The sequence below is a fragment of the Lampris incognitus genome, chromosome 10 (genome assembly GCF_029633865.1).
Source record: "Lampris incognitus isolate fLamInc1 chromosome 10, fLamInc1.hap2, whole genome shotgun sequence".
Taxonomy (NCBI): domain Eukaryota; kingdom Metazoa; phylum Chordata; class Actinopteri; order Lampriformes; family Lampridae; genus Lampris; species Lampris incognitus.
Window position 1 is genome coordinate 21451228 of NC_079220.1, and position 21418 is coordinate 21472645.

At 42.1% G+C, this 21418-nt stretch overlaps 1 protein-coding gene across 1 annotated transcript in view; it reads left to right on the plus strand.

The window, feature by feature from the left end:
- The first annotated feature begins 220 nt into the window (after positions 1-220).
- stx1b (syntaxin 1B) overlaps positions 221-21418 on the plus strand; it is a 129110-nt gene continuing 107912 nt past the window's right edge. Inside the window, exon 1 of the mRNA XM_056288371.1 lies at positions 221-457. Within this exon, the coding sequence (XP_056144346.1) occupies positions 221-457 (237 nt within the window). The remainder of the gene's footprint in view (positions 458-21418) is intronic.

Sequence of the window (21418 nt, forward strand, 5' to 3'; positions counted from 1 at the left end):
TGGTAGGCAACTGAATAGACAGCTACGCTACCCGGATGCTGCCTTTGCCCACTTTACCCAGTGATAGAATAGAATAGAATACTCTTTATTGGTCATATTGTACATACATACATACAAATGAAATTTACTCTGCATTTAACCCATCCTAGCTGTGTAGCTAGGAGCAGTGGGCAGTGCCCGGTGATTCACAGACAGCAACCTCATCCTCAACATCACCAAGATGAAGGAGCTTATCTTTGACACCTGCAATAAACTCAAGACCCTTAATTTTCCCACTTCCATCAACACCCAGTCAGTGGAGGTGGTGGAGGACTTGAAGTACCTCGGCATCATCCTGGACAATAAACTGAGCTTTGATCACCACATCACAGATATATCCATAAATGCTGCCAACAAAGACTCTGCCATCTGCAAACTTAGGGCTCTCTCAGTCCAAATCTCACCTCCTGTTCTTTTTGTACCAAAGTATTGTTGAACACATCCTCCTGTACTGCACCACCTGCTATTGCACCATGCTCACCCTCACCAATAGAAAGAAGCTCCTGAAAAATCACTAACGTATCTTCTAAAATAATTGACCTCCCCACTCCAACCTGCCTGTCCTTGTTGTCACTGCCACCACTCGCAGAGCACTGACCATAGCACATGACTCTGCTGCCCCCTCAACCCATGCTTCACCCTCCTCCCCTCTGGCCGCAGATACAGACAACCACTCTGCAAGAAAACACGCTTTGGGAGGAGTTTTGTGCCCTCAGCTATCACTGCCCTAAATAGCCTGGGCACACTGTAACACATGTGTTGTTGTGCTGTTCCTGTTTGTTTATACCCTGTGCAACTTGTGTACAGACTGTGAAAGCAAATTTCCTCTATAGAGGACATTAAAGAATGAATCTGACTCTTTTAGCCTATCAACCGATTGCAACATGATGAATGTGCTAGAGTTCTTTTAAGGGTGCTTCCATGGTATTTTTTTAAATGTTTCATTGGATAGTATAGAGCTGCCCCACTCAGGCGAGGCATACAAGCTAAGGGGCGAAACGCTTGTGACCCTGAGATACCTGCTGAAGATGCAGAAGGGTTCACCGCAATGTGAATGCTCTGACCACTCTTCCAACAAGGAATACCAACAAGAGAAGTAACTTGTAACATCCTAAGTAGCTCCTGCAGTTTCTGCTTGTAGCAAAGCATCTCTGATGTTTATTTCACCTAGAGCACACGTATAACTAAGAGGATGTGGCTCACACCAGATGTTCAAAGAAGGCAAATCATTCAACTAAACATATAATTTTTGCATTTTTGAATTTTACTGCTTAATCCTAGCACAATTAGCAACAAACTAGCCACAAAGTGGATCCATTTCCTTCCTATTCTCCTTGCACTGGGCCAAGCTTTCTCTTCATTAAAGTTTGGAGGCACTAACATTTCTCCCTCACTCTGTCTTAGTTATTGTGGGCGACAGAGAGAATGATAGTGATGCTCTCCTGATAACCAAGGTGGTAAATCCCATCGAGGACACTGAAGTCATGTCCTTCATATTTTTGTGTAGTTTTGGAAAAAGTGCCTTGCTATTGCGTGGTGCTAACTCATCACTACACAGTTTGACTCAAAGGGAACAGTGAAAAAGATGTGAGGACATTTCGCCAAATCGTTTCGAGAGAGGTCATCATAATTTTACGCTAACATCACATAGCATAATGGCAGGCTCTAACAGGCACTGTGTGATCATTATAATCTTGAGAGAGAGAGAGAGAGAGAGAGAGGAGAGAGAGAGATAGAGAGAGAGAGAGAGAGAGAGAGAGAGAGAGAGAGAGAGAGAGAGAGAGAGAGAGAGAGAGAGAGAGAGAGAGAACTAGCCGCTGTTAGCTAGTTAGCATCATATGCTGGGTGGAGATAATCCATGATGCTAAGGATCCTCTTCACCCTTTTGGCCAGCTGCAGTAAAACGTATAGCTGTAGGAGCTCTAATGTATCCATACAGATGTGTTGCCTGTGGCTGAGGCACGGCCACACATTTTTCATTTCCATAATATACATGTGCTATTTATTTGATTTAATTTGTAACTTTATCAAATTATAAACTTTCTTCGTCTTTGGTGTGTTATATTCTATTTTGCTGCCAACAATAAATTATATTCTATTATATTATATTCTATTATATTGCATAAGATTATGTCTGTCCTTTTTGCCTTTTTGTCTGCCTATGTCTTAGTGTTGCTATGTATCACTGTGTGTGTGTGTGTGTGTGTGTGTGTGTGTGTGTGTGTCCTTTCTGACTGCATGTTATATGATTTGAAACACACACACACACACACACACACACACACACACACACACACACACACACACACACACACACACACACACTGTCTGTCTGTCCTTTCTGAATGCATGTTATATGTTTGAAAACCCTCCTACACACACGCACACACACGCACGCACGCACGCACGCACACACACACACATTTTGTTTGTGTGACCTTGTACGTGTGTTGCAACTTTTTGTCTGGGTTTCCGCTTTTGAGTGTGTCTTCAGTATGATTTTACTGGCGGTGGCTCAGTGAGGTGTCAGCTACGCCATATTATCCTGCAACTGACCTCCTTGCATTTAACCGACTTCCGAGAATCCTGCTTGATCTACAAGTAGTGCTAATGCTGAATATCCTACATCACCATTACAGGCAACCAAGGTTAGGAGCACACGGGCCACATTCACAGAAACGAGATTAGAGATGTAAATCGATACTCATATATGACAGGGTTCAAGTGCTCCTCATAAAAGGAGAATACCCGGAGAGCGATCATACGCCGTGGGAGATTTAAATACACACGAGAAGAGCAGACCCGTGGCTACTCAACATTTGAAGAGATTATAAACTGTTTAAAAGTTAAATACTTTTCAAATGTTTTGCTGGGATCATCTCATCAGTTCGGCATGACAGCGTCCCCGGGCTTCCCTCCCTGCTCCAACACACACTGGCGCGCGGTATAAATCATGCAGCGCTACCAGTTACATCAGCCAATCGGAGTGTGTCTTTCATAATTGATGATATATACATTGACTGTGTCTCCTGTTAATATTTCAGAGTATTTATCGATCCACACTGGTGTTTGACCAGCTGTTGTGTCAGTCGAGCAAAAGGATGTCTGAGCTTTTGGCTATTGATGTTGTGGTATCTGGTGGTGAAGGTCTTCTCCGAGCTTGCGCCTTCACATCTGGAAGAGCACAGCAGCTTTACGTCTTCCTATCGCCACTCCGCCCCCTGCGTCCACCGTTTGCTGCTGCAGCGAAGATGTTTAAGGCCACGCCGTCACGGATGTTAGTCTGAATGTAAATGTTGAGGCTCGTAACTTTAGATTCTGTTCTAGGGGAGTCCGGGTAGCGTATCGGTCTAGTCCGTTGCCTACCAACACGCAGATCGCCGGTTCGAACTCCCGTGTTGCCTCCGGCTTGGTCGGGCGTCCCTACAATTGGCCGTGTCTGCGGGTGGGAAGCCGGATGTAGGTATGTGTCCTGGTCGCTGCACTAGCGCCTCCTCTGGTCGGGGGAGAGAGAGAACTGGGAGGGGAATAGCGTGATCCTCCCACGCGCTACATCTCCCTGGCGAAACTCCTCACTGTCAGGTGAAAAGAAGCGGCTGGCGAGTCCACCTGTATCGGAGGAGGCATGTGGTAGTCTGCAGCCCTCTCCGGATCGGCAGAGGAGGTCGAGCAGCACAACTGGGACGGCTCGGAAGAGTGGGGTAATTGGCCGGGTACAATTGGGGAGAAATAAATCCAAAAAAAAAAGAAAACATTTCTGTCCTACTGGAAAGTTGACAGCCAAACCGAATTTGTGCAATTTTGTTGTTTTTCCCTTTTCTTTTGTGAACATGAATGTTCCATGGTATATGAAAATTTCATGAGCCTGGGTTGTTGAAAACTGATCAAACCTCATTTGCTGTCAACCATGTTCCATTTTTATGTCTCGCCAAACCCCCCCCCCCAAAGATTTAGTTGGGGGGGAGGGAGGGTTCAAACACAAGTGAAATGTCCAATAGAAATATATGAAAAAGCATCCTAAAAATAAACCACTCTTAATTGTAATTCTATTATTGAAATTGATGAAGGTTAACGATGCTAATGAAATCTGGAGCTGATTCAACTGCTTAACTGATCCAAATCCAGTCATTTTTCTAACCCTACTCTCCAGATAATAGGGATTTCACTTAATGCACAGTGCTATGGGGCACTTAAAACCTTAAAATAGATATACGTTGATATTTTGGTATTCTCTGCAAAATGTTTATGCAAGATTAGTGTATGTATGCTGCTTGCAGAATATGTGCTAGTAGTAGTCGTATCAGCAGTAGATAAGTGTATATGCATAAGAGGTGGTATTACATATTCTGCTATGACATATATTCTGTGGCTGTGATGTGTGTTAGCTAGAGTCTTCATGGTAGTGTGACAGTGATAGAAATGTGATCTATATTTTAAGCCAACAAGCGTTTACTTTGTGAGAGGTGCGGTACAGTTTATTAACCTGCTTCCATTAGCTCTCTCTCTCTCTCTCTCTCTCTCTCTCTCTCTCTCTCTCTCTCTCTCTCTCTCTCGCTCTCTCTCTCTCTCTCTCTCTCTCTCTCTCTCTCTCTCTCTCTCTCTCTCTCTCTCGCTCACACACACACACACACACACACACACACACACACACACACACACACACACACACACACACACACAGAAACCACTGGGACCAATGGGTTCTCATCAGTCAGCAGATATGTTGACTATACGTAGGAGTTTTGTGTGTGTGTGTGTGTTCGTGCACACGCGCGGTGGTGGTATTCATGTGAGAGGTCTTGTGTATTTTCAAGCGAGCGAGTGTCTGTGTGTGTGTGTGTGTATGTGTGTGTGTATGCATCAGTCAGTAGGAGGATTGTCATGTGATCTATGATGCCATATCAGTTTAATGGCCCTGAAATTGTTCCTGGCCCAATGTCTCTGTTAGTCTGTGTGCCTGTTTGTATGCAAGAGGTGTGTGTGTGTGTGTGTGTGTGTGTGTGTGTGTGTGTGTGTGTGTGTGTGTGTGTGTGTGTGTGTCAAGTCAAGTCAAGTTAATTTTAATTGTATAGCCCAGTATCACAAATTACAAATTTGTCTCAGGGGGCTTTACAGCAATACAATATCCTGTCCTAAGACCCTTGCATCGGATAAGGAACAACTCCGTGAAAAAAAAAATTAAAGGGGAGAAAAATTGGGAAGAAACCTCAGGGAGAGCAACAGAGCAACAGAAGAGGGATCTCTCTCCCAAGACGGACAGACATGCAATGGATGTTGTGTTTACACAATTTACAGAATACAAAATTGAAAAAGGATAACAGTATTATAATGGAATTATAAGATATATGAAGAATGTGATGAGGAGGATGCCAAGCAGTGTCCAGATGCCACTAGAACAGCTCAGGACCTGAGCCACTTGACCACCATCACCATGTAGACCTGACAGGAGGACAGACTACACATGCACACAGGGCAGACTCACATCACACCATTCACATACATGGGAGAAGACACAGGAAAAAACATTAGTCACATACTGGAAATAGAGAAGACTATAACACTGAAACAGGGTAATACAATTATATGGATTTATAAGATACATACAGAATGTAATGAGGAGGGTGCCAAGCATTGTCCAGGTGGCAACCACCATCATCATGGAGACCTAGGGGGAGGACAGACTACAAGTGCACACAGGGGAGACTCACATCACACCATTCACATACACAGGGGAAGAGACGGGAGAAGACATTATTCAGTGAGAGAAAAGACATATGAGAGAGAAGAGAACAATTGCAATAATCTGTACTCTGTAATCTCATTGGCAGACCAGTGCTTGGTAAATTCATTGAGACAGAAACCGACCTGCCATGCAGTACAGGTTGTGAAGTACTCAATTTAAAACAACTAATTTTACGTAAAGGCAAAAAGATGAGTTATATGATTGAATTTAAAGGACTCAACAGAATGATTGTTTGATGGTAGCAGGAATGTTATTCCATAAGAACAGGGCCCGATAGGAAAAGGCCCTGCCACCAGGTGACTTTTTTTCTTAACTTTGGGTACACACAGGAGCCCTGTATTTTGAGAGCGAAGAGCTCGAGATGGAATGAACGGTTTAGAGATCAGACAGGTAAGATGGTGCAAGCCCATTCAGGATTTTTTAAGTCAGCAGAAGCACCTTGAAGTCTGATCTAACATGGATAGGAAGCCAATGAAGGGTGGCAATGTTTGGTGTAATATGGTCAAATTTTCTTGTTTTAGTTGGGATTCTAGCTGCAGCATTCTGAATCATCTGAAAAGGTTTAGTACTAGCATGTGGCAGACCTGAAAACAGAATATCAAATTATTCAAATCTGGATGAAACAAATGCATGTATTAGAGTCTCAGTGTCAGGCAGTCTTGGTGATTTCCTTAATGTGCTTGTCAAAGGAAAAGCTGGGATCAAATGTAACACCAAGATTTTTGGCTGCCACAGTTTGTGTTATTTGATCAAATTGCTGTCTGTGTCTAGCAGGGCCAATGACCAGCATCTCAGTTTTATCCGAATTTAAAAGCAGGAAATTAAGTGACATCCAATTTTTCACAGCAACCAAGCAGCCCTCTAAATTAATCATTTGAGTACGATCATCAGCCCTTATAGGCACATACAGCTGAGCATGTAGCAATAGAAATTTATTCCATGGCTGTGTATAATTTGGCCAATAGGGGAAATATAAAGAGAGAAAAAAGCAGAGGGCCAAGAACTGAGCCCTGACGTACGCCATATTTAACATCAGAGAATTTCGATGTAAAAATATTATAGCAGACACACTGTGTTCTTTCAGAGAAGTAGGACATAAACGAAGAGACACCAAGGCCAGAGAACCCAAAATTACAGTTTATTGTGTCTAATAATATACAGTGATCAACAGTGGTGGCTGGCCAGTACAGGGCACTGGGGCACCACCCTCTTCAAAAATCAAGAGATGAAAATCTACTTAAACATGTTAAATATAATTTAGTTGTATAATGCAAATAATTATAACATAAAAGTGTTTTTCAGTCTGTGAGCGCCTGTCAGCAGCCATTAAGTATTGGTTCCAAATGGTATTTGGTTGATTTCCGTCTGAATACATATACTACCTGGGTGAGGGGCACCAGCCAAACAATACCTTTTAAGTAAGCCCTTAAACTTTTGGCAAGCAGGTGACCTGAGGCTGCTGTCTAACTGGTTTCTTCAGATTTTCCATGGGGTGCAGTGCAGACACTCCCGCTTTTATTGGCAGTGAATTGGTATTGTCTTAATGTTTTTTGATCTAATGTGATTGAACAATTCTTGTGGCTGTCAATCATGTTCACACCCACTACAATGCCTCATCTTGACTGTCAATCATCCACTGTCTACAAACCCTGATAAAATCTATAGGCTACATTGTCCTTCTTAATAACTCTGTGACCGTGTGGACATTAAAGCAGCTGTCAGGTGTGCTGCGCCAAGGTGAATTGTGCCCTCCCAAATTTTTTTAGCAAGAGCCGCCACTGGTGATTAGTGGTGTCAAAGGCTGCACTGTGGTCCACTAATAGAAGCACAGAGGTGGAATCAGCGTCCATAGCCAGTAGAAGATGATTCACCACTCTGGTTAAAGCAGTTGCAGTGGAGTCCCAGGTCCTTAAAGCTGATTGAAAAGGTTCATATAGATAGTTTTCTTCTATATGGGTCGAAAGTTTTTGACACACAACTCTCTCTAGTACTTTAGAAAAGAATGGAAGATTAGAGACTGGTCGATAGTTATTAAGAGACCCTGGTTCAAGGTTTGGAGTAGAGGTTTGACCACAGCTGCTGGGAACAATGCCAGTAGGAAGTGATAAATTAACAATGGGCCATGAATGGTGAGCAGCTAATACACGGCTACTTTTTAGTAAATTTAGCTAGTGTGAAAGAGAAATCTAGGATTATGTTTATTATGTCAAGTCAATTTTATTTGTATAGCCCAGTATCACAAATTACAAATTTGCCTCAGGGAGCTTTACAGCAACACAACATATTGTCCTTAGGCCCTCACATCAAATAAGGAACAACTCCCTAAAAAAAAAAAAAAAAAAAAAAACTTGAACAGGGAGAAACCTCAGGTAGAGCAATAGAGGAGGGATCTCTCCCAAGATGGACAATGTGCAATAGATGTTGTGTTTACACAATTTAGAGAATACAACATTGAAAGAGGATAACAGAATTACAATGGAATTACTATACGATATATGAAGAATATGATGAAGAGGATGCCAAGCAGTGTTCAGATGCCATGAGAACAGCCCAGGACCCGAGCTACATGACTACTGTCACCATGTAGACAAAAAAAATCCCCAAAAAACCAAAACATATTAGTTAATGATTAAGTGAGAGAGATAGACTGCTTCCACAGCAGATAAATTTTGCTTGTATTTCAATAAATACTCATATCAAGATAGGTGACAAACTTCCGATTTTGATTTTCATCATTTACATTCCAGTTTCCTGCAGGCCCACTTAAGAGCATGTGTCTCATCATTGAACCAGGGTGTAGGCCTCTTCTTAGTTGCCTAGCTCTGGTGGTGAGAAGTGCAACTGAATTTAGGAGACAAGAGAGGGTCACATTTAAGCCGCTAGTGAGACTTTCAACAGAGCCAGTCTCTACAGTGAAAGGAGCCAAAATTTAAGGCAGCTGCTGGCCAAATGCAACTACAGTGGATCGACCAATGCGGCGAGTGGCAATGACATCTGTGCTGACATTAACACGACAGACCAACTGATGCTTCAAATTTAATGAGAAAATGATCTGACACAGCCGATGTAGTTAGCAAGACAATCAGATCAGAAACAGCTATCCCTTTAGATAAAACCAAATCAAGGGTGTTACTACTGCAATGAGTTCACTCTTGAACAAACCCAAAAGTATCAATAAGCACCAGAAAGGCGTTACTTAGAGGATCAGCAGCCTTATTCAGATGAATTAGAATCTCATCAGAATGAGTATCAAGTCCTGAGACAAATTCTCCAAATTCTTCAAGAAATAGTGAGTAAAGGCCAGGAGGTCGACAGAGTATCACAATGTGGACTGGGCAGAATCTGTCTGTGGCTGAGGGAGATGGACTTAGAATAAGAGCCTCAAAAGATTGGAATTTAGATTAAAGTTTAGAAGTTAGACTGAAAATAGACATATATTACGGCGACACCCTCACCTTGTTTATTTGCCTGAGCTACATAGCCAGGTGAGGAAGCTTCATTTAAGGGAAGGAAAGCATTTCAACAAATAATCAATAATATATATAAAAACCAGAGACCCACACACAAATGAGTTGACATATATACCAAAAAAAAAGAGAGAGAAAATCTTTCAGCGATACTATAAGGGATTATATACACAACCCATATCTGCAGATGAAGAGGAAATTAGATCATTTCTAAATTAACTGGATTTGCCATCATTTGGCCATCTAAAAAAATGACACGTTAACAGCTGATATTACAATAGAGGAGGTGAATGATGCAATAAATACTTTGAAAAAATAACTAATCTCCAGGTAGTGGTGGATACCCAGCGGAGTGGTATAAGACGTTCAAAGAAGAGCTGGCACCATTACCCCTGGCCTCCTTTAATTGGACACTTCAAAATAATAAATTGCCACCATCTTGGACTGAAGCAATAATCTCAGCCATCCCAAAACAAGGAAGGGACAAAGAACACTGAGAATTTTAGACCAATATCAATATTAAACATAGACTATAAAATATATACAATTATTTCTAAACAATTGACCACCTTTATAACAGAATTGATAGAGGAAGATCGAAGAGGATTTATAAGAGGATGTCAAACGCAGGATAATATCAGAAGAAGCCTGCATTTAGTAGAACAAACACATAAGTAAAAACAATGTACTATATTAGTAAGCATCGATGTGGAAAAAGCATTCCATTGTGTAAATTGGAAATTTCTTTAAAAAGTGTTGAAACGTTTTGGATTCAGCAGTAAATCAGTACAATGCATAAAGACACTATATCAACAGCCCACTGCTAGAATTAAAATAAATGGAAGCCTGATGGATAAAATTAAGTTACAGAGGTCAACTAGACCAGGATGTTGCCTTTCACCCACACTATTTGCTCTTTTTGCAGAACCATTGGCACAAGCATTTCGTCAAAACAAAGACCTTAAGGGAGTTATGGTAAATGGCACAGAACATAAAATAGGACTTCTTGCGGATGATGTCAGAGCCTTTCTTGAACAACCAAATAAATCACTTCCTGTACTTACTGATGAAGCTTCTAGAAACATATAGGTACCTTTCAGGATATAAAATTAATATTTCAAAAACACAGATACTAACACTTAACTATACTCCATCAAAAGTGATTCAGGAACAATTTAATTTTAATTGGAAACTAAGGAAAATTAGATATCTTGGAGTTACCATCACAAAAGGACTATCTAAATTATACAAAGCAAACTATGACAAGATAAATCAAGAGATACAAAAAAGACATTGAAAGATGGTTTACTCTACCACTAGATCTCAATCGAGAATTGAGACTATCAAAATTAATGTACTACCTAGGCTTCTCTATTTATTAAACTCTTTACCTATAGAGGTCCCTCACACTCAGTTTGTGACCTGGGACAGGATAATATCACAGTTCATTTGGGGAGGCAAAAGGCCTCAAGTTAGGTATAAAAGGGTATGGATCTTCCAAACCTGAAAGAATGTTTTTATGCTGCCCAGTTAAGATACATTTTGTGTTGGTGTAAACCAGATTACACAGCAAAGTGGAAAGAAATGGAAAAATAATTTGGAGGTTATCCAATCCAGAATATAATTAGAGATAAAGATGCATATACCAAAATTAAGAATGATACGGATTCAATTACATTGTTCACTCTAGAATTGTGGTTTAGAATAATAAAAAAGTACAGGATAAAGAAAGATACAGATTTGCTAAAGTAGGTTGCATTTGATAGTAATTTTAAACCGGCCAGGTATGACAAAGGATTCAAACAATGGGAAACCAAGGGAATCACAGCATGGTGCACATTAGAGAAGGATGGGGAGCTCGAGAGTTTCCAAAATATGAAAGATAAATATGATTTTGGTAAACATGAATTCTATAGGTACCTACAAATGAGGGATTACTATAGAAAGAAAATCAAGATAAGACTCCTCCATGGAATTGAATGGCGTAATCCAAATTATAATCGGTTCATACAAGGATAACCAAATTAGAATCATATCTGCACTATACCAAAAATTGAGGACAAATGAGTATTCAGCTAAATATATAAAAGAAAAATGGGGAAACAGAGTTCAACATAAAAATTCCAGATGGCGATTGGCAAAACATGTGGAAAATACATCCACCAATTCACAGATATGGAGGGAATTCTCTTCAAAAATTTGATCCTTTTTTTTTTATTACACCCAAAGTCAAGGGTAAATATCTGAACACAAACCTACCATGCTGGAGGGAATGTAAAATATTAGACGCAGACCACTCACATATATTTTGGAAATGTCACAAAATGCCAATGTTTTTTGAAAATGGTACACAAAACTTTAAAAAAGATACCAAGATATGATATATCCCTATGAGCTACATGGTGCTATATCTGTGTAATTTGACTGTTCTGTAATTTAAATGTACACATAACAGATAGATATCTGGTCAAAATACTGTTAATAGCTAGTAAAAGGCTATTACAAGGAAATGGGGTAAAGTGGATCCCCGACCCAGGATCAATGATTAGACATAGTAGAGGAACTCTATATAATGGAAAAATTGACACATTGTTTGAGATTACAAGAAGCACAACTAGAAGAAAGGTGGCTGAAATGGACATTATTCAGACACCAGAATAGCGACGAAGACTACAGAAAGGACAACTGATCTAGATATGGAAACTCTTAAGAATGGATAGACTACTAAAATTGTAACTCCCAAACAACATGTCTTTTTAATTTTTACTTTTTACTTTCTTGTGTTTCATTTTAGGGTTTGTTTGTTGTAAAATAATGAAAATACCAATAAAAACTAAAATGGAGGAAAATGGGAAGGAAAACATTTGGTTTCAGTAGTAAGGCTTTGGTAGACTGTGATCTGATAGCTATAAAACCAAATTTAAGAGTCTTGTTGCAGTGATCAATAGTAGACAGAACTTTAGAGCTACCTACCTTAGAGAGCTACCTACATTAGAGAGGTCATTGACAAGATCTGACCATATGCCATTGGGTAATCGGGTGGGATAAAGGGAAAAAAATAGAAATAAATTAATTTAAAAAAAATTGAGCACCGTTGTGGCGCCCCCTCTAGTCTGGCGCCCTTAGAATCTTACCACTTCCGGCGCCACTGCGCACAAGTGACGTGTCTATCATCCCCCCTCTCCCCCTCTCTGATCTGCCCACCAGCGCTGCAGCAAAACAGCAGTAGCGACAAGGTAGCATAGCTAGCTAGCTAGCCTTGTGTTTTGCTTTATGTCAAGAACAACTGACAATGGCAGAAGCAGTATTGTCTAATATATGCCTCTTTCAGCCATCGTGGGCAAATTAATTCGAATTTATTTCACGAAAGGACCGGGCTGGGTGCACTCCCGACTGCGAAGATGTTGTACGTCGGTCGAACGTCAAGTGTAAGACGCCATTTTGAAACAAGGCCCTAGTAAGACTTCAAAGATAAGTCTGATAAAGCCGAACCAATCAAGAGGAAAATGGCCCACTACGGGAAGCAAAGCAGCGTGTTTACAACCCGACGTGCCGCCAAAAACCAAGCTACAGAGGCCGTACAGTGCATTGCTAAACACGGGAAACCATTCTCCGATGGAGAGTACATCGAGGACGCTTTCATCAGCAGTTCGCAGGTCATATTTGATGGGTTACCAAACAAATGCCTGTTTCTGCAAGAACCATAGGAGGTGCATTACAGACATGGCTGAAAACGCAAGGCACCGGCAAACTCTTGCATGTAAAGATGCTTCAGTATTCGGCGTAGCTCTTGACCCGAGTGTGGATGTAAACGACGCTCTACGTCTAGCAGTGGTTACCAGATATTGCGACAAACAAAGATCGCACTAAATCGGTAAGATTGAATTAATTTTCTTTTGTGCCCTATTTTAAATTTCATACATTTGCACAAATAGTTAAGTGTGTGTGTGTGTGTGTGTGTGTGTGTGTGTGTGTGTGCGTGCGTGCGTGCGTGCGTGCGTGTGTGGAGCGTAGATCTTTTGGCATGCAGAATCTAGACCAGGGTGGCCAACCAATCCAGCATAAAGAGCCAAATGAAAAAATAAACAAACATGTAATTGTAAAGAGCCACACAACAAATGGATGCCCACATTACTATAGTAACAGTGACTTATAGGCCTAATAACATTGGCCTCACAATTTTCATAGATCTTTTCTCCCCTCGGTTTACTCAGTGGGACATCTTGCAGTCTTTGTTTCCCACAGTCTTTCTCAGGTCTGGTTTGTACTCAGTTGTGGCTACTCGAAGGAACTATTTCACATGTATGTTCTTAAGAACAGTGCGATTTTTTTGACTTCACTTGTTTTAGTGTAGAAAAAACTGATTCACAGACATCCAAACATTGACATTAGCTTGAGTGCAGATGTTTGACATTGGGATATCTGTCTGTGGGCACACTTTTCCAAAACTCTGTGGCTCCTTCTCTTAAAAAAAAAAATTAAGTCTGTTATCCTCACAAAGTTCAATCATCTCCAACTGGGATGCAGCTTCATCTAAAACTAAAGGGGCTTTCAAAATAATCTGATTCAGCAGTGAAAGGGTTAATGAGGAGCATGATCTGTGGCCGCTTTTGCTTCAGCTTGCAGAATCTGTCCTCAAAACTGTGCTGCAGATTTTCAACCAATGTTGCATAGAATGCATTTCTCCCGTTTGAGACCTCGGCTTCTTCTCCCCTTGCCTTTAACAAGGAGGGAAAATGTGTGAGCTCTCCCTTTTGAAGATGAGTCTGAAAGACCCCGTGTTTGTCGACAAATGTGAAAACATGTTGCACCAAGTCAGGCAGCATTTTTAACTTACCTTGCAGATCTAGATTCCATTTGTTTAGATGATGCAGTACGTCGACCAGAAGCCCCAAATCTGAAATCCACTGGGGGTCATGTAGCTTAGGATAGTCTTTATGTTTTTCTCCCAGAAACATCTTCACTGGGCTGAAAGGTTCAAAGAAAGAAAAAACAAAGCAAAAACAAACAAACAAAGAAAGAAAAAAAACGGGCAGGCATGTTACCTCTTGAAAGCCATCTCACAGTGCAGTGGAGGAGCAGATCACTGGGGAGGTCGTCGTCAAGTTCAGCTATGAGGATTTTGAACTATCTATGATTGAGAGCATGAGTGCAAATAAAATTCACAATATCTAGCACAGTTTTCATGAGGTGATCCAAGTTCAGCTTTTTAGACACCAGGTGCTCTTGATGAATAATGCAGTGAAATGTCCAAAAATCCGGGAAATGGTCGTCAGCTTTACACAACCCTACAAGGCTATTTGCAGATCCCAGCATAGCAGGCGCACCATCTGTGGCTATTGCCGTTAGTTTTGATAACTGCAGATTTGCCTTCGCAACAACAGTCATGCGTGTCTCTTTTAGGTCGATGCCACGGGTCCTATCTTTTAATGGGACAATGTCAAGCAACTCTTCCTTAATTGTGCAGTCTTCTGACACAGACCTAGGGTTGCCAACTCCTTGAAATGGAAATAAGGAACGGGACAGGGACGGAGGTTGGATGGACGGTGCGGCGCGGGCATAATAAATATAGCGTGCCTTACACTATACACACATACACACACACACACACACACATACACACACACACACACACACACACACACACACACACACACACACACACACACAAAATATATATATATATATATTTATGTATATATATTTAGGAATGGTTCCTTATTTTAAGGAATGGTTAGCAACCCTACACAGACTGTACAAATATTGCCAACTGTGGCTTATTTTGAACGTCGCAAGAGTCATCTAAAGCAATACGGAAATACCGGCATTTTTCAATATCATTATATAACTTTGTTTCAACTGACCTGTTAATATCCGATATTCTCTGCTCGACAGTGTGCCATGAAAGCTGCAGGTCTGACACAGAGCACTTCAAGTGATCATTTTCAGGAGTGAGGTTAGCCATAATATCTCTGAGACACGTCTTCACAAATTCCCCTTAGTTGTATGGCTTTCTAGCACGAGCAATGTTCCATGCCACCTGATATGATGCCAGTGTGACCGTCTCTGAGTGTTTCGTAAGTTTTCAAAAAAGCTGAGTCTGCTTCTCTGACTGACGTTTCAACACGTTTACCTTGTGCTTGTGACGTTTAGTGCCTTTGGGAAACTCCCGGGCCATGTTAGCGTGCAGTGAGGTGAAATGATGTTCCAGGTTTGAAGCTTTAAAATGTGACAATGAAGTCTGGTATATTACCAAGCAGAAGGGTTTCCCATTTCGTTCTGCAAAACAATACAATTCCTCCCATTCCGTTAGAAATGTCCTATGCTCCTCTTCATATTTTTACGTTTAGCTTTATGTTTTCCTGAGTCTGCCATGGCGATCCAGTTAGTAGTTCTAGCCTTGCTAACAAACTTCTGCGTTTGCGCAACTATGTTAAGGCTAGCTGCCTGCATGACGTAGAAGATTCCTATCAATCACGATGACAATTTTTTTTTTTATTAAAAAATTGGCAACTGTATTTGTAGTAACCTATCATCAAATATTCAGATGCATTTTGATTTATCAGAAACATGTTTTAAATTTAAATTTAAATTTTACTGGCACACAGACACAGTGGTTAGCGCGGTTGCCTCACAGTAAGAAGGTCCTGGGTTCGAGCCCTGGGGTATTCCAACCTTGGTGGGTCATCCCGGGTCGTCTTCTGTGTGGAGTTTGTATGTTCTCCCCGTGTCTGTGTGGGTTTCTTTCGGGGGCTCCCACAGTTCAAAGACATGTAAGTCAGGTGAATTGGCTTTACTAAATTGTCCCTAGGTGTGTGTGTGTGTGTGTGTGTGTGTGTGTGTGTGTGTGTGTGTGTGTGTGTGTGGGTGGGTGGGTGGGGGTGTGTGTGGGCCCTGTGATGGCCTGGCAGCCTGTCCAGGGTGTCTCCCCACCTGCCGCCCAATGACTGCTGGAATAGGCTTCAGCATCCCCGCAACCCTGAGAGCAGGATAAGCGGTTCAGATAATGAATGGATATTTCTATTTTAAAACTCTGAAGAGCAAGAAAAAACGAGAACAGCCATAAGCCGCACAGGAGCAGGTAAAGAGCCGCAGGTTCGCCATCCCTGATCTAGACAATGAAACAAGCAGCAGCAGTGTATTGATGCATGCTCAATAATAATAATATGCACATCCTTGATAGGGAGGAATGCTTTTTTGAATGGGGAGTCAAAGAGGCCATCTATGTTAAGAGGGAACGACCATCCTTGAACCGGGCGGGGGGGGGGGGCTAAGAGTATATCTGTCCCCATCTTACAATGCTGTAATTGCAAACATTCCCAAATCCTCTGAATAGTACACATGGCCATCGAAACTCTAGTTAATGGTCACACCTAGTATATTTGCACATGAAACTGGTCGTTGGTTTCGGTCGTTATACATCTGTCGCTATCTTACAATGCTGTGATTGCAACATTCCCTAATCCTCTGTGAATGTTACACATGACCATTGAAACTCTAGTTTAGTCACATCCATATTCACATGAAACTGGTCGTCGGTTTCAGTCGTTATGCAACTGTATTATACTGTATTGTTTATAAGTGTGGGGATACCTGCAGTCAGTTTAGACTGAAGCTGTCACTTAGTTGAGTGATGAAACGAATTTGTCAGTAAACCTATCCAGATGAACTGATTCAACCTTCTTTGAGAAGCAGCAGCAGTAAATAACTGGTTGGTCGGGGAATTCCCCAGTCGGGTGAACGCAGTCTACTTTCAGCGGGTAAGGGCAGCCCCAGAAAGAAGGCCAGTTAGCAACAAAACCGAATCCCTGCTCATTACAATAACAGGCCAGCCAGCAGTTTATTTAGGTGATCCTACTGTACATCTTGTCATTACCTCTTACAGCAAAGGGACCAGAGACAATTAATCGACATCAACATGTCTTTCAGGCCAACTCAAGTGTCCTGACTAGGCTAGCTTTTGTGATCTCTTCATCCTAGCATTAATGATGCCAGCATGAATGACAATGTTGCTTAAAGTAGTGGTGCTGTGTGCCTGGGTTCCTTGATTCTCCCTCCATGATGCCAGCACCCTAAGATTATCCTTTGTGTTGGAGACTCTGGCCCTGGGTAGGCAGTGAACCACGGCTGGCGAAGCTAATCTGATATTACGGGTAATGGGGTCATTGCTTTACCCTGTCGACAGGAGCGGGAGAGGCACGCTGGCCAGTAGGACCACAAACATGGCCTGTGAGGGGTAATGAAAGGGATGAAAGGCTGCCCACTAACAAGAGTCCTTTGAGAAAGAAAACTAGCAAATCTAGCAATAAGTGAACTAAGCACAGAAAATAGCATAATGGGTAGAACAATTTAAGATTCAAGATCCTTTATTTGTTACGTCTAATTATACAAGTACAAGAGAGTAAAATTCTTGTTTTTTGCCCCTCAACACTGCAGCAACAATATCAATAAAATAAAAAAAGCAGTTATAATAATAAATAGTGTGCAGTGTATGTAAGGTGCTGTGTGTGTAGGCTCTGCCTTAATGAATGTGCATATGTGTTTGTAGTTGTTTGCATATTTGTGTGTGTGTGCGTGCGTTTGTATATGCCAAGTTATGTGTATGTGTGTGTGTGTGTGTGTGTGTGTGTAAACTGATGATCCACTGAAGACCATAGGTCAGTACCAGTCAGTCTGGCAACAGGCTTCGTGTCTTTAATGTTCTTTGTTCAAAAGCCTGGTTGCTTGGTGGAAGAAGCTGTTCTGGAGCCTACTGGCCCAGGCTTTGAGGCTGTGGTACCACTTGCCTGACGGTAGCAGTTGGAACAGTCCATAGTTGGGGTGGCTGGGATCTTTCATAATCCTATGGGCTTTGCTGACACAACATCCATTGTATATGCCCTGTATGGAGGGAAACTTGCATCAACTGATGTCCTCAGCCATCTGCACAACCCTCTGCAGTGTATTGTGGTTGTGGGCAGTACAGTTCCCATGCCAGGTGGTGATGCATCCAGTCAGGATGCTCTTGGTTGTGCCTCTATAGAAAGTCCATAGAATCTTGGGCGCCATGCCGACCCTCTTCAGTCACCTGAGGTGAAAAAGGTGTTGCTGTGCCTTCTTCACCACATGGCTGGTGTGTACATCCCAGGTGAGGTCCTCGGTAACGTGGACACTGATGAACTTGAAGCTCTTGACTCTCTCTACAGCAGTCCCGTTGATGGTGATGGGGTCCAGCCTCTCCCCCCTCTTCCTATAGTCCACAATCAATGGCTGACTGCTGGCTTATAACAGCATACTCAGCAGATCAGAAACCGAACCCTACAATACAGCTAACTGCTAAGCTAGGCTAAGCTCGAAGCTACGACTAGGAACGACTAGGAAAGAAAGGCTACCCACTAACACAAGAGTCGTTTAAGAAAGAAATCTCGCGGTAAGTGAACTAAGCACAGAAAATAGCATAATCAGTTGGACAAATGAAGAGGTTTAGAACAGAATATAGAATAGAAACAAAGTGAAACAAAATTTAAGAAAAAAGTAAAAGTTAGATGTAGTGTTAATAAGAATCTAAAAATTAGTATAAATTGTAAAAAATAAATAAACAAATATAATACATGAACGCTTGATCTTGATGTGGGGAAAAATCAGTGTATTTAACAATGCAAAAAAAGGGTCTATGCATGGGCAGCAGCAAGGCAGATTGTAAACCTTTGTATGTACATATGTATTTTAAGGGGATTTCTGCTACCCGAATGAAAACTGTCTGGTTGTTGGTCCTATTCCTCAACTCCTCTGACCCTTATGATATAGATAACCAATCCTGAAAAGTCACTGGGTCCTAACTTGATGGTTTTTCAACTTGGGGTAAAGCAAGAGGGTTTGCTTCAGTCTTCACCCTACATATTTGTTATTTCTTCTTTTTTTTTTTCTTCCCCCAACCATTTCCTTCCCAGTTGTACTTGGCCAATTACCCCGCTCGTCTGAGCCATCCCGGTCGCTGCTCCTTCCCTCTGCTGATCCGGGGAGGGCTGCAGACTACCACATGCCTCCCTCCGATATATGTGGAGTTTCCAGCCGTTTCTTTTCACCTGACAGTGAGGAGTTTCACCAGGGGGATGTAGCATGTGGGAGGATCACGCTATTCCCCCCAGTTCCCCCTCTCCCCTGAATAGTCTCCCTGACTGACCAGAGGAGGCGCTAGTGCGGCCACCAAGACATGTACCCACATCCGACTTCTCCCCTGCAGACCTGGCCAATTGTGTCTGTAGTGACACCCGACCAAGCTGGAGGTAACACGGGGATTCGAACAGGCGATCCCTGTGTTGGTAGGCAATGGATTAGACTGCCACACCACCCAGACACCCCCCCCCCCCATATTATTATTTCTAAATGTATATCAGTATTTTTTCTGCAAAACTGCCTTTTTCCTGTGAAATAAACGGGGGGGGGGGTGCAGTTCATTACTGAATGCCCTGACTGAAACTCCATGGTATGCTAATGGTATTCGGTTACCCCTCCCCCGCCAAAAATATTTTTGGAAAAAAATTATTTACTATTCATTGTATGTGTGTGTGTGTGTGTGTGTGTGTAAACTGATGATCCACTGAAGACCATAGGTCAGTACCAGTCAGTCTGGCAACAGGCTTCGTGTCTTTAATGTTCTTTGTTCAAAAGCCTGGTTGCTTGGTGGAAGAAGCTGTTCTGGAGCCTACTGGCCCAGGCTTTGAGGCTGTGGTACCACTTGCCTGACGGTAGCAGTTGGAACAGTCCATAGTTGGGGTGGCTGGGATCTTTCATAATCCTATGGGCTTTGCTGACACAACATCCATTGTATATGCCCTGTATGGAGGGAAACTTGCATCAACTGATGTCCTCAGCCATCTGCACAACCCTCTGCAGTGTATTGTGGTTGTGGGCAGTACAGTTCCCATGCCAGGTGGTGATGCATCCAGTCAGGATGCTCTTGGTTGTGCCTCTATAGAAAGTCCATAGAATCTTGGGCGCCATGCCGACCCTCTTCAGTCACCTGAGGTGAAAAAGGTGTTGCTGTGCCTTCTTCACCACATGGCTGGTGTGTACATCCCAGGTGAGGTCCTCGGTAACGTGGACACTGATGAACTTGAAGCTCTTGACTCTCTCTACAGCAGTCCCGTTGATGGTGATGGGGTCCAGCCTCTCCCCCCTCTTCCTATAGTCCACAATCAATGGCTGACTGCTGGCTTATAACAGCATACTCAGCAGATCAGAAACCGAACCCTACAATACAGCTAACTGCTAAGCTAGGCTAAGCTCGAAGCTACGACTAGGAACGACTAGGAAAGAAAGGCTACCCACTAACACAAGAGTCGTTTAAGAAAGAAATCTCGCGGTAAGTGAACTAAGCACAGAAAATAGCATAATCAGTTGGACAAATGAAGAGGTTTAGAACAGAATATAGAATAGAAGACAAAGATAAAGAATAAACAGCAGTTGTCAGTTTCATAAACCTGAATCTCATGAAGCCGGAAGTGAAGTTTAATGAGTTTCACTGTAAGAGAATGGATTAGAGAGGTGGGTGCATCTCCTCTGGATGGATTAGCACTTTTGATTGTGTGTGTGTGTGTGTGTGTGTGTGTGTGTGTGTGTGTGTGTGTGTGTGTGTGTGTGTCCTTATGTATTATATATATGCTCCATCCACAGACCAGTAATGGAGATCCATTTCCTCCTCTCCCTCCCATTCACTGGACCACAGAGGGCTGCTGCAGGGGGTTATTCTTCATTTATTAGTTTCCATTTTGATTAAAAGAGATCCAGTCCGCTCCTCCTGTCTCTCTGTTTATCTACCTTTGTTTCTGTCCATTAGTCTTACAATTAGTATATCTGTCCATCTATCTGTCCCAGCCCAATTACATCCAATTACCTCAGCCCTTTGAGCAAGGCAGGACTTCGGTGTTTTAAGCCGGGATCAGACTACATGATATTTTTGTCTTTCACGGTGGTCATCATGTCAGATTAGGCAATCATAGTGCCATAAATTCTTGCCGTACCTTGGCTGGGAGACTGGCCAAGTATGACCCTGACCAATCATCATATGCTGCCTTTCACGAACTTTCACAAGTTCATAAGTCATCAGGGAACAGGGTCAATAAATTGTCAATTATGGCTACAGAACTGCTATGTATGATGCTGGCGGTCTTGTGTTACAAAAAGAAAA